This window comes from Dysidea avara, chromosome 9, assembly GCF_963678975.1.
Source record: "Dysidea avara chromosome 9, odDysAvar1.4, whole genome shotgun sequence".
In the NCBI taxonomy this organism is placed as follows: domain Eukaryota; kingdom Metazoa; phylum Porifera; class Demospongiae; order Dictyoceratida; family Dysideidae; genus Dysidea; species Dysidea avara.
The window spans coordinates 10,329,953-10,344,795 of record NC_089280.1 but is presented as its reverse complement, the minus strand read 5'-3'; the positions used below and the strand labels follow the sequence as shown (position 1 = coordinate 10,344,795).

Here is a 14,843-nt window from a genome sequence, read left to right as displayed (position 1 = left end):
GTGTCATATCTCCATGGTCTTTATCCCGATTCCTTTCAAACCACAAAAAGGCACTCCTACGATGGTTGCTCCATCTACATATCAATTTTCAACTGATTCCTCCAAGGGGTTTACCCTGTAGGCGTGACAGACCTTCGACCTTATTTTACGCAAATAATCGATCATAACTCCGTGAATGTTCATCGGATTCCTACCAAAGTTGGTACGGAGATCCACCTTAATGAGCCCTTTAAGTGTGCCAAGTTTCAGTCCAATCCGAGCACGCATTCGTGTTTTATGGCGAGTTTTGCGAAGTGTGCGAAATGAAGATGAAGAAGAAAAGAAAACGAAGAAATTAAAACGAAATTTTGTTCGCTCGTATCTCGGAAATGGCTGGAGCGATTTTCTTCAAATTTGGTATGTAGACTCCCCTAACAGGGCGGCACGTCTCTAGCAAATTTGGTTCCAATCGGATAAGAGATCACAGAGCTACATAGATGTGAAAATTGCGTTTTCTCTCTTCCTGTTAATATAGTCACGGTGTGGCGCGCCCACTTCTTGGGCCGCACGCCACATGATCCTTCCCACTTTATGTCGTCAAACAAAAACTTACAAAACATCTATGGGACCATTTTACGGTTAATTTCAACTCTGATCAATCCTGTTCATTTCATCTCTTATGCCCATGCCACTGATGCTCAAGACAACCAGTTTTCTCCTTCTTTAATTACTGACACTGATCTGCAAACTAGTAATAAGTACAACATAGTTGAGTAATTTTAGTAATAAGTAATTGTAATTTAGTTAATTAATGTATAGCTGTACATTTCTGGCTGTGGACGCAGGTTTCCCACAGATCTTTGATGCAGGCTCTCCTACATCAAAAAGCATTTTAAGTAATAAATTAATAAACTTTGGTGTTGGAGTATGATTGCCAGATCTGAGGTATATATCATAAGCCTTTGTGCTAGCATCTACAAAAATGTGTAGCTGATCTACTGTTGCTGGGTCTTCTGTAAAGTGTTATCTGTGACTAGTAAATTAGTGGCATGTTGTATTTCAGTTGCTATGGAGATCCACTGTTCTTCGAGAAATTGGAGTAGTGGTTCATCTCACTGTACATTCCTTTGCCAGGTGTTGTTATCAGGAACTGTTGTTTTGACAGCAAAATGTAAGGTGTCTGTGTTAATGTTCCATAGTAAGACAAGGACACTGACTGTAGTATTGCTGTCAGCAATATTGTCTGCTTTTGTCAGGTATTGCAGTTGATAGCAGATGGAAGCCCAAGTGCTAAGGTGGAAGTTTGCTTGTTTCATGATGTGTCTGGCAGGTGAGTTTAATGTTCTGAAGGTGGCAACATAACATGGCATGAAGCATGGTAGGTGAACAGGTAGCGCCAAACAGGACGATCTTGAAACAAAATGTTTGTAGACTATATATGTGACTGGGCATGTGGGCACAAACTACACCTTTTCACACAACAGTTCGTATCTCAGTACTGGAACAGAATATTTGCATTCTGTAACTTGCATCATAAAACCAATTAAATGCTGACTAAGAGCTGAAAATTGCATTGATATAGCATAATAGTACAAGAAGTTATGAATGATGAAAGTTTGAAAAAGTAGAAAAATCATGTGCCCTATTTTCGCAGGCCCAGTCACATATGTGTATTGTAGAAAACTCTGTCGAAGTTGACATGTAGAGAGGCCTTTTCTATATCAGTTGAGATGGCTACTCTGTGAGACCTGAAGTGTACATAAATCATGAATGCCATTCATGATCACTGCTCGAAGGTTCTTAGTTTACTAATTAGTTAAGCTGCTTTACTGTAGTTGTACCCAGTTATACTGATAGTAAAATATCAGTAACTTTAAGTATATGGAACATATTGTTTTACTAAGTTTTAAACTCTCAGTGAAACATCAGTGAATGCGGGTTTACTGAAAAACTACTAAAATAACAAACAATTAACTGTTCCATATACTGGAGATGTACCACTCTAGTAAACTGAGAAACTTCAAGCAGTGGATTATGGTGGGCCAATCTCTAGTAGTCATTGAGACTTGGTGTGTTCTGTGAGCCATGATTACTACAGTCGTACAATATTCCAATAGGGATTGTATGAGAGTTCTTCTTTACGGCAAGGTGTATAGAGTGTTCATGAGCTTCAGTCAAGGTGCATAATAATAAGAGTAGTTTAGGCTTGAGCCAGTTATACTTTGAAAACTGCCTATAAGTGCTAAAAAATTTAGCCTTTATTATCATGTTCCCAAAATCAAGATTATGCTTGAGACCTGACTGTTTTTATTAGAGTGCATCAGGATTTCTTGATGCTTGTATTAGTGATTCTATTTTTGTATGTAGTTTAGGGGCTCTTTTTGTTTGTTTAACCTTACCATGTCCACACAGATCTCTTTAAAGAGTCTGGTTGTGGCTGCATGACAACCAAGGTCTCATCAATATTGTAACGTATTTACATGTCTCCTCATTTAATAATGATGGTTCTCTCTCTGTGTGTGCTCTATTAGAGTACATATCTCGATCTTACTTCCATGAAGTGTGAATAATCAGTATTCAGTAAAAACAATGACATTTCAAGATGTTTTGATATGAAATGCAGTGATAGTGTGCACTGTACATTTTACTGCAGTATTTTTGGCACACACATTGTGCATTTAATTAAAATTCTTAAATATTGTCCTATTATATAAGGCCACGAAAAGTTAACTATATGTATCTGGTTCCCTTCCTGGTCATTTTTTTTGCTGAATGAATTGCACAATCATCATATATACTATAATATATAATATTTTATATCTGTTGAAAGGTTTTCATGTCTTGTAAACATTCCTTTCTTATAAAGATGCACTAACTTTATACATTAACTTTGTTTCTAAAATTCTATGTGCTGTTATGTCAAACGTGGAGTACCATATCAAAAAGTTGCCTGGTCACCTGGTCAATTTTGGAGAAATGGTATATAGGACCAGAAACATATCATTAACTTTGCATTGCCTTATGCTGGTATAACACTTGATGCTTTTACTAGCCTATTATGCTTGAAATAATGCCAGCATAGTTGGTGCAAGGCTAGAGTAGTTGTTGCAGAGATGATTTAGTACCTGGAATAAGTCTAGATTGCACATTGACAGTTGCAGAGGCTACTTGCAGTACCACTGCATCCTTTTTACAGCTTAGTTGTTTTGCATTAGACAATAGTAAATATTATGAACTATGATAAGCTCCTTCTAATGTACACTAACAATGACAATATGGATACACCACATATTTGTGGTTTAAGTTCAAATACAATTGTTAACATATGCATGATACGTGGTAAAGAGAAACAGTATCATTTAACAAGTGTACATCAAAAAAGTAGTTAAGCTTTAGATCAAGGCACAAGATGTTCAGTGCTGCCTGTCATTTCAGTATCCATCAAAGGCTCTGATGCAAGTAGACTCTTTGCCCAGTCACTTAAAACCTACAACAAATTGAACATTTACAGCTACACATATACAGTGTACCTTCACTGACCTGATAAACAAACGTGTATTGCTCGTTTGTTGATATCATCCCTCCTCTATCTTCCCTCATGGTGGTGACAATATCAACAACATGAACTTGTTTTTCATTCTCTAATTGTTGTCTTGCTATGTCAGTGGCTATCAATGCTCCACTACGACCCAGTCCATCACTATGTAATGATACATGGTAGGTGAAATACCAAGCATTTACACATTTTGTTGTATACCTGCAGTGGACTACTATTGGACCGGGTAGAGACTTCTTAGCTTCAATAATTTCTTGCAGAAAAGCAATCACTCCAGCTGTACTTTTAGGAAGTTGATAAGCCCCCCACTTCTTATACCAGTAGTGTTGTATATCTATGTACTTCTCCTCCTGTTAACACACTTCACTGAATACACTATTTCATTAACTAGTTATCCTTACATCAGCATGAGCTAGTCTGAAAGTGGTGATCGTGTAGTCTTCCTTGATAATTCGTCTCCTCACAGTAACAGTTATCAGACCATACATTTTGTGTACTATCTCATTAGTGTCTGGCCAATATGCTATGGTCTGTTCAAACACAGTCAATGTATACTGTGTCCTTTAATAGCACACATCATACCTCATTGTCTTCTTCGACCATTACTATCAGTGCTGGCTTCTGTTCCCACACCATTTTCCAGAAGTCATTGATAGTATTAGGTAGTGGTGCTTGAGTGGCTATGTAATATTTCTCTGCTCTTTCATAGCCCTAATAGTTGTGTCATGTGCATGTCTTTACCATGTGTATGTACATACACCATACATTAAAAAATGTTTGCATAATGTTACTTGATGTTGGAAAATGAACATACAAGACACAATGAATAGGATATGTATAAATCAAACTACATACGTGTCTACATATATATGGAAACAATCTTCCCTATATAGGATAATTGAGCAGGGCTGTAGGGAAGAAGGTTACCAAGAGTTTAGGAGCCTCCTTCCTTTATATCCAAATTTACAGCAGGAACCTGATACACCATTTAGTTTGGCAGCATAAAAGTAGTGAGAAATAACATGCATTACATCACAACAATTAACAGCAACATGAATTTTGCAGTACATTTATTTCTTTACATGAGCACTTTTACTAAAAGATTGTTTGGGGGTCTCTCATTTCTTACAGATCAGATGTTGTTAGCTACATTGTAAATGTAACTTTAACCTATACAAAACCATCAGTTTTTACTCTAATCCTATTGGTGGGGAATAGTTTGCAATGGAGATCCTGCATATAATATTATATCAACTTAATGTACAAATCATTCTCGAACAGTGATTTGCATTCAGATATTACAAATAGAGTACAGTATATCACTTTTGTAAGTTTTATTTTGTCAGTGTATACATGCACAGCTGCACAAGAAGATTTACAAATATACTTTCATTGTATTATCACATTAATGAACCAATTCTATATTTAAGTTTTAAGCCATTTGAATGCTCAAGGTCTCTCCCAACATCAGTATCTCATACGCTACTTGTGTAAGAAGCCCTAGTCTATGCTTGCTAAAGTGCATCTTTCCTTGAACAGTGGCTCATAAGATCTCAAATTTTTATATGAGGTACTTATAGAAATAGTCACACAATGTAGCATTTTCCAAACCTTAACATAGTTGGCATTTATGTAAGTAGACTCGGGGAATGATGAAGACAGAAGAACACGTGAATCAGGTGCTGTATCAAATATACACTGGTGCATATAGTTCTCATAATTGACATCTAGGCTTACTTGGGAGGTAGCCATCCACTCTGTTCTTGTCTTGTATGCCAGCATAGACTGTTTCAGTGATGATCAGTTTAGGAATAGACTACAGTATAGTTTGTAATCAATAACACAAAATTTAATGTATCCTCACACTCACTTCAAATTCTTGATGGAGTTTTGAAGCTTCTTTAGTATTTTTATCTAGTTGATCAATTGTAAGGGGATCTGTTTTGGGTGTAGTAGTTTTCTAAATGTACATACTGTAATGGTAACTATAAAATGAAGGAATATATTTTACCGGATAAAATGTGGCCATTTTGGATGGGCTAGTTGGAACACTTGTTGCTGTCTCTAATGGCACATATTCCAAATTATCATCTGCAGAAGACACCTTTCTTTTAGGTGGCTTAGTTGACTTTCTTCTTGTGTGCTTACAGATAGTTCCAACCATCTATATAATTTGAAACTTGATTAATTTTTCATACTGTACAGCTAGAAATTTGAGGGCCGGACATATATGGTATTTTAAGTGAAAAGGTTGTGAAAGTTTTCAAACAGCTTGATAAAAGATAATAACTATTTGCCCTTTAAAATTTCCAGCCGTATAGTAATCACATTTACCAGGCCTAATGCAATACAAAATCCAAGTGCTAGCAATGCTGCCACTACAACAATCAGTGCTCCCTGCCATTCCTCTAGTCCTAGCAAATTGTTATCATCTGTATATGAAGAAGCAAAAGTACAATCAGTCATGTTATAATATAGTTTGTGAAGGAATTTTACAAAACTAGAGACAAGAAAAACACAAAAAGTAGAAGAGGTGCTTCATTTTGTGCAAAACTTAATTCCTTCATAATTCTCACAGATGTTAATTCACCTATACATACACAAAGCAAATGATGAATGATAAACCCTAAAGCACTGCCAATTCAGTTCAAATGTAAATTAAAAACTATACAGTTTAACTTTTGGCCGGGTGTTATAACTGCAATTCCCAGAGATACACAAGGTCACATGGACATAAGAAAATCTGAAGCCATACAGTACTAGCTCTGATAGAATCACTTATAACTGCACAACACCACATATGATATAATACATACCTGATGGTCGCCTTGATGTAATCTCTGTCAGATGCAATATAAAATTTTGACAGAAGACAAACAATGATAATTACACACTGTGTCTATAACACCATGCATTTTGCATATCTGCAAATGTGACCAAATGTGTGAAAAAGTACCTTATCCACATAATAAATACTGTAATTGACCGGTTAATAGCTGTGGCTTGCATAATAGTTGCCCTGGATAGTGGCTACAGTGCAACCTTGAATTATTGACAAAAGAGCCACCCTCAGATAAGAACCACACCTTGTATCTGAGTATGCTGAAGCAAGTATTGAGGACACACGTTTGAAGGAGAAATTACATAAAAGAGTTGTTTTATGCCAAGAAAATAGCGTAGTTGTGGCTATTAACTGGTAAAATACAGTATATGAGCTAACAAACTGTTATAACAATTGACTCCTTATGCTGACAAAGCTGATTTTTGTATCAAAAGGTAGTTGGATATTATAGCTTCACTAATTTCAGACGGTTACTGTATATGTACCATTGTGTGTAGCTAGCTAGCATTGCATGAGCTAGCCAGCTAAGGCATGAAATCATGTGAGGAAGCGGCTCCACAGCACCTACTAAGGGATCGAGAGGGTACAAAGGATTTTCATTTTTAATATACTTTTACAAATGATAGGAAAATATGCAACAAAATATTTATGAATGCATCTAAAACAGCAAAATTTTCTTCTGTGAATGATTCTCAACATGCGTATGGTATACAAAATGATAAAAGAAGTTAGGAAGTTTTAAAGTTAAAAGTATGGGTTATTTTGCATGTGAAAAAGGTGCCTGTTGCAGATCCGGTCACAAATGCATGTGTACAATTACTTAAAGAACTTAAACACACACTCATATATTATGTACATGTGTGCTGCACACTTTCTGTCACACCTGTAGGTTAAACCACTAAATGATTTGAAAATCAGTCTGTACATGGAGTAACCATCATAGTGCAACCTTTGTGGGTCAAGATAAGTTGTGGAATTAAAACAAAAATGGCAACAATAGATGTAGCTGGCAAGCGATCTACTCTTGCTTATATAAAGTAAGTTGTTGTCACCCCTACCAGACAATCTGCTAAAAGGAATGAGCTGAAAATCAGAAGGCATGTAAGAAGATTAATTACTGTTATATGTATATATATAGTTCAGTGGTTTAGACGAAATTGGAGTTAAAAAATAGAAAACCAACTACATGAAACCAGTGCATGATCAAATACTCCAATAGTACAGTCACCTTATTAGAGTACATTTCATGCAATCTGCAAAGAATTCAGCTAAAAACAAGTCACTCTGTATGCATCAGTTACACCATACCATGTAGATAGTTCAGTTACGTTACATGTCACCTTGTAGAATACTACTATAGTCACTTTTTAGCTACAGTAAGTAACGAAGTCTTCCCTGTAGAAAGTTAAGCTACAAATTACTGCATAAACGAATGCTAGAATTGAGCATTCAAATGTTTGATAATATTTAAAACCCACAATCAATTTTTTTTATTTATTGAATCTAAGGAGTAATACTTATTGTTGTGAGGATTCTGTGCACTTACTTGTTGAAATACTCTTTGGTGTAGACAGTAAAGTGAGTGTAAACAGTTGTACCGAAGTAGTTTTATTGCTGCAATCAACGGCGTGGTAGCTGTCGGGTGTAGCATTTTTGGCTTCACATGCACCTGACTGTAGATAACAGGTTGTTAACTAAGTGTAAAGAGTAGTGAAGTACATGCTACATGTTAACAACTTGACACCTGGTGCGTATCATGTCCTGTACTATTTTCAGCTCCATGTGGCCTAATTATATACACTGGGCGCCCACGTAAAGATTCGAATGTTATGAATTCATATTCAAATGCTCCCAAACAAATGAACATTCGAATTTCAGAAGCATTCATTTATGCACTACTACAAATACAGTGTAAGTCACTCTGTTGAGATAATGCATGTCACATTAGACTCTATTTAGGCTGTTTTGGGTGGGTAATAAATCTCATATACTCCACCTTGTTTTCTAATATACTCCACGCCTTTAAGCACAATATGACATATGCTCAAAATCGGGTTTGTCCAATCGCTATGCGTTATTCATGTGCAGTGATTTAACAAGCGCGATTATTCAGTCACGTGAGGATGCATAGTTGCCATGGCGCTAATATTATTGTAAGAAAACCAGCTGCTTTTGCCGAGCCTACAGCAGAAACAGCCGTGGATGAGGTAAGTAATCTGAGTGTAATGTGAAATAGAGTCTAAAGCAGTTATATAATATTTGTATTACGTACAAACAGCAAAATACACCTGTAATACATCATAAACAAGTATTACAATAGAAAAAAATAATGCAAGTCCAAAAGCCATCTAATAATTGGCTTTGGGCATTGCAGTGGTGAAAAGAAAAGTGAAATCTATACCAAAACAGCCATGCTGTAAAAATATTGCAGCCCTAAAAAAGTCTAGGCTGAAAAGGTGTGAAATAAAAGGCGGCAGCCAAGAAATGACCGCAATGATTTTGAATACCAATGATCACTGTCATCATTAAAATGATTGCCATTAACATAATTGCAGCGATTTCTTAGCTGTCACCTTTAACTTCACACTTCTTTGTCCTGGAATTTTTGGGGCCACACTTTTATCATATAGTACAAACAATTCTGCACTCTTCCTCATTCCTGTAATAAAAAATTAAAAAAACAAGACAAGTAAAAAGGAGGCCCTAACACCAGCTACTTAGGGCTATTAAAATAGACAAGCTGTGAAAAAAGTGCAAGCTTTCCAATGAGAATTAGGGATATATTAAGTAACAATATTCCTGTGGAGTTGAAGTACAATAGTATATTAAAAATTATAAATTTAAAAGTGAAGTAGGGATCCAAGCAATAAAAAGTAGTAAAACAAGAGATGAACGATGGTAACTATTACAACATAGCTCAGTGAGAAATCCCTACTTTGGCACTGAACACAAAATAATTGCTATATATATAATGCCAAAGTAGGGATTTCCCACTGAGCTATGCTGTAATAGCTATCATTGTTCATCCCTTGTTTCACTATTTTTATCGCTTGGATCTCAACTTTATTTCTAAATTTATAATTTTAATATACTAGTTTGTTTAGTTTTTGTTAAAGCATACAGCTAGCTATAAACACGTGACTGTTTTATTAGGGTGACTACTGTATTAGAGTATCTCAAGTCAGCCTGCAAAGATGTGTGCTTGCCCAAAAAGGGGCATGGTCATCATGCTTTCAATCAATTATTAGAGTATCTCGAGTCAGCCTACCAACTTGAAGGTGTGTGGTCACTGACTAGCTATTCCGTTATAAATGCAACTAGCGTAAAATGGGTGTGGTCATCATGGTTTCAATCGATAGATTGATAATGCATAAAATAAAGAATGGGCATGAACTTGTGAAGATATAGGTAGCTATCTAGTACCGGTGCCTCCCCGTACAATAAGTGTAGTCTAAATGCCTTAAGTAATCTTGTGGCAACTATTATAGGTGCTTAACAAAAGTGTTGATACGGAAAATTAATGCCTCGATATGGTTTCATTGGATGAAGAAGACAAGCAGCCAGGTTCAGTGAAGATTAAAATAAGACAAGGAGCAGAGGGCACACACTCGTCAGAACCCCAAAAGGCACATCCCACTGGAGAGTTTGTTACTCGGTTTGTTATTGTGGCATAAAATCGTGGCTGTGCGCTGCTTCATTTGGCCTCTAGGCTCTTGTGGGTGTGGTCAGTTAGTCAGGCAGTCAGTCTAAAATTCAAGTTTTGGTGATTTAAAAAATTCTATATCTGGCCACCTGTAAGTGTTTTGTTATATTTAATGCTGTATTATATATTATATTGACTAGTACTATTCCGTAAAGGTGATTTTCATCTCGTAAGATGTCTCTTGGATGATTTTCAAAGGCAAGTTTTGGGCGGCGCATGAAATTGTCACTGGATCCCTACTTAAACGGTACTACTGTACTGTTTGATAATTATGTGACTTGTAGGTGCTTCACTCAAGAATGTGGTGCTATAACATAGCTATATTTTGTCAGTAACTCACCACACTCTGAATTATTTGCACACATTCCATCAATCTGTACTTCTCCCATAGGACAGAAACAACCTTCAGCACATCCACCTTCACAAGGTTGATCAAGATTATCACATGTCTGAGGACATAATGAACCACATTGTTGATATATCATCCCAGCTGGACATGGACGTGCTGTGGAACAATAGATAAACATTTAGTTTACAGAATGGCTGTGGCCAAACAGAATTATACTAAGAATATTGTATAATTTCCTTTGCTATGTACTCTGAATTATCTTTCTTACCTAATTTGAGCAGAATCTAGTTATGAATACTTATCTTTCTAAATTTTCTTTGACAAGAATAAACTTGTGCATGCGTTATTCATTTTCCTGCAAATTTGCAAGCACGAGCTGCTATAAAAATAAATCGCTATTATGTTCTAATTAAAACTGGCAAGTAGGAATTGATTATTATAAAATCACAAGTGCAGTTTGCTGTAATGATTAAACTATAGAAACTGCTTAACAACAAAAAATCTTTTAACTTCGCTAAACTATCTGGGTACAAGCTCACAAATGTACAGAGGTGATTGAAAAGTGGTTAAGGCAGAATTTATTGACCATGTAAGTATAAAACTATCTCAAGGTTTGTGAATTGGTCAATCAAGCACAAGTGAATGGTGACTTTTAGTTTTACACAACAAATAAAGTATACATTTATTTCAACGTACGACAAATTTCAGCTGATCTCCAATTTGGTATTGTCACTCCAGCATCAGCACAAGCACTTGCATAACTGGATAACGCATCACAGTAACAATCTTCACGTTCTGTCTCATTACAACAACAATAGTCAAATTCACAATTGACTACATATTGTGTGACATTAACTATGCCATGACAGGCAATGAAAGGATCTTGTTCCAAAACGCTACACCTAGTTTGTCCTTCTGATACAATACTAGGATCAGTAGAACAGTTAGCAACACCTGGAGCATTTCTTCTACTGCGTTCATCTCCATTACATCCTGGACTGTTAGGATTTGGTATTATCCAACTATCACCAAAGTCCTTGATAGCTCCACCAATTTCTAGTGATTCACCTCTAAAGTCTGGTAGAGGAATGATTGTTCCATCTGGCAACTGTAGATCATCATCTATTGTATGGTTGTAACTACCACACAGTCCACAAAGTTGTCCTACCAATGATTTTGATACGGTAACTTGAGTACGATATATCCCATCATAAAACACAAAGACACGTCGTGTCTTAAGGAATACTATAGGATATCCACCAGAACGAACTACATCAACACTATCAGTTTCATACTGTTCACCATTACCCAATTGATTTCCATTTATTGTAACTTTCCCAAAATCACTTCGTTGCAATAAAATTTCAAGGTTTTCACTTGGAATTCTAATTCTTACAAAGCCCACACAAGATACAGAGCCTTCGTCATGTCCAAAATTACCAGCAGAAATGATAAAATCATCACTATTACATGGTTTAGTGATAACATATTCACATAATCCTTGAAAGTGATGCCAGAGCCCATCAAATGTTTTGTAATGAGGATCACCGTCAACTTCACATGTTGGTCCATCATAAGTACAAGGTACAGTTTCACAAGTGAACATTCCTCTAGGCATACATGTACATCTTGTGGAACAGTTTAGCTGAATCTGTTCACCATAGTCATAGCATAGTCCATTCAAGACACAACCTATTGTATCAAACTATGTACCTTAAATGGTTACAATAAATGAATTATGAAATCAAATAATTAATAGTTTAGAAGAGATAGCAATGCAATACAGCTAGCTTTTGCAGAAAATTCTTACAATTAATGTTATTACAATTTGTATGGATTTTTCCACAAAGCTAATTATATTATAATACCACCATGTCCTTTTCAGTACTTAAAATGGGAACCCGCGGATTATGCTCATTATATGCTATGCTGCACTGCTCAATATTTACCTATTATGCTCAATATTTGTACCTCAGTTCCTATGTAAATTTGCACTTTATGAGAATTCAGTAAGCTGCTGAAGTGCAGACTCTAAATCTTGCTTGTCATAATGCATGTCACAGAAAAAAACCTACATACTCTAATAGAACAGTCAACTGTCTATTGTCTGACTGATCTAGTAGAGTATACAAATCTTTTTTGTGATATATGTATTTTGATAACACAGGTGCTCCGCCTGTTATACTAGCACTATGCTCATGCACTACTTTCAGGCACCTATTATGCTCATTATTATGTAAACATAACTGGAGGGTTCCTAACTTAAATCCCTACTTTATTTCACAATCAATAACTTAAACACAGTATTTGCTTATTTACATGCACAATTGCTGTACTTGTGTCTAGTATGGCTTTTGTATTATGGTGACTTCTTCTTTGTTTTACATATAACAATGAGCTTCTGGTAAAGAAAAGCCTCACATTATAACTTTAATGCAACTGTGGCCTTCCCAATACTTTGGAAATAACTTGCAAAAGCTACTAAAAGTTGATTTTTAATATATTGAGAAAGAAATAATTTATCAAACAGTATGGTAGTACTGTTTAAGTAGGGTTTGCATCAAAAGTGACGTGCGCTGCCAAAAATACCGCCCTTAAAAACTACCTTAGAAACTTCTTATGCGACAAAAATCACCTTTACGGAATAATATTAGTCCATCTAACATCAAATGTAGCATTAAAAAAACAAGAATACACTTACTGGCGGCCGGATATAGAATTTTTTTTAAATCGTCAAAACTCGAAATTTCGTCTCACTCACTCACTCACTCACTGACCACAGTCGCAAGCCTAGAGCCCAAACAAAGCAATGCACGGTCACCATTTTACGCCACAACAACAAACTCACCAGTGGGATGTGCCTTTTGGGATTCCGACAAGTGTGCGCCCTGTGCGCCTTGTCTTTTCTTTTATCTTCAATCAGGCTGCTTGTCTTCTTCTTCATCCAACGAAACCATACCGAGGCATTAATTTTCTGTATCAACACTTTCTTTAAGCAGCATAATAGACGCCACAATATTATTTAAAGCGCTTAGACCACGCTACTGTATGGCCCCCGACTGTACAGTACTCCACGATAGGTAACAAGGTCACGCCCATTCTTTATTCAACGTATTATCGATCTATCGATCGAGACTACGATGACCACGCTCCTTTTACACTAGCTGTATTTGTGACCACACACCCTCAAGTTGGTAGGCTGATTCATCTAGTCTAATAATCGATCGAAACCACGATGACCACACCCCTTTTTGGGGCAAGCACTTCTTTGCAGGCTGACTAGAGATACTCTAATACAGCAGTCACCCTAATAAAACAGTCACATGTTTATAGCTAGCTGTATGCTTTAACAAAAAAATTAAACAAACTAATATATTAAAAATTATAAATTTAAAAATGAAGTAGGGTTTCAAGCTATAAAAAGTAGTGAAACAAGAGATGAACAATGGTAGCTATTACAGCATAGCTCAGTGGGAAATCCCTACTTTGGCATTGAACACAAAACAATTGTTATACTATGCCAAAGAAGGGATTTAACACTGAGCTATACTGTAATAGCTACCATTGTTCATCTCTTGTTTCACTACTTTTTATAGCTTGAAACCCTACTTCATTTTTAAATTTATAATTTTTAATATACTAGTACTTATTGTCTCTATTCATTAATAGAGCTGCCTGAATATACCACACTTGGACCTTTTTTCTTCACTTTTCATGCCATGTCATGTATTTAAACCTACCAAACTGTTCACTTGAGCTCATTCTTGTTAACACATCAAAGCAACTAAGATTGCAAAAATGCATGCTTTTGTTGTCCCTTACATAGTGCTCAAGTTAAAATCACAACTATTTTTGACATGATAAGGTTAAAAAATATAGCAATATACCAAGAAATAATAATAGTGGAGAGGGTTAACCCCAACCATCCACTATTATTAGAGCTTGCTTATTTCAATAGAGTAGTACAATGATATTTACCATCAGGATCACTGATAACTCCAATAGCAGTTTTCTGGTTACCAGCCAACACTCTGCCACTTAGCAATGGAGGGATACCTAATGTGATCATAAACTCTTCTCTTCCTTCAATGTCATCATCAAGGTATACAGGCACACCAACAGTTGATCTAAGATCCCCAACATCAAAAGTGGCAACCAATGTGGTGTCATCATAGTCAATACCACCTGTTAGTAAAAACACTATCATGATCAACGTGTGATAACATTTGTTTACTTACCTGTAGCTGTTACATCTGAGAGAATAACATTAATGTCAAATGGAGTTTGAATTGTGCCTCCTCGTAATTCCAATTCTACAGTAAGGAAGGGATCTTTTTCAGAGCTACTGAACCTGTCTGCTGAGAACTCCACAGTGAGATCTAAAATAAAAAGAAGAGAAGACTAAAATAGAAAT

At 36.1% G+C, this 14,843-nt stretch overlaps 1 protein-coding gene across 1 annotated transcript in view; it reads right to left on the bottom strand.

Moving 5' to 3' along the window:
• Positions 1 to 3,193: 3,193 nt before the first annotated feature.
• LOC136267470 (zonadhesin-like) overlaps positions 3,194 to 14,843 on the bottom strand; it is a 57,560-nt gene continuing 45,910 nt past the window's right edge. Inside the window, exons 14-28 of the mRNA XM_066062634.1 lie at positions 14,668 to 14,808; positions 14,408 to 14,614; positions 11,126 to 12,121; positions 10,421 to 10,585; positions 6,352 to 6,375; positions 5,870 to 5,967; positions 5,547 to 5,699; positions 5,406 to 5,495; positions 5,273 to 5,351; positions 5,147 to 5,217; positions 4,118 to 4,246; positions 3,937 to 4,065; positions 3,737 to 3,885; positions 3,520 to 3,679; positions 3,194 to 3,466 (exon numbers count right to left, since the gene is read on the bottom strand). Of these exons, the coding sequence (XP_065918706.1) occupies positions 3,377 to 3,466; positions 3,520 to 3,679; positions 3,737 to 3,885; positions 3,937 to 4,065; positions 4,118 to 4,246; positions 5,147 to 5,217; positions 5,273 to 5,351; positions 5,406 to 5,495; positions 5,547 to 5,699; positions 5,870 to 5,967; positions 6,352 to 6,375; positions 10,421 to 10,585; positions 11,126 to 12,121; positions 14,408 to 14,614; positions 14,668 to 14,808 (2,681 nt within the window). The 3' untranslated portion in view covers positions 3,194 to 3,376. The remainder of the gene's footprint in view (positions 3,467 to 3,519; positions 3,680 to 3,736; positions 3,886 to 3,936; positions 4,066 to 4,117; positions 4,247 to 5,146; positions 5,218 to 5,272; positions 5,352 to 5,405; positions 5,496 to 5,546; positions 5,700 to 5,869; positions 5,968 to 6,351; positions 6,376 to 10,420; positions 10,586 to 11,125; positions 12,122 to 14,407; positions 14,615 to 14,667; positions 14,809 to 14,843) is intronic.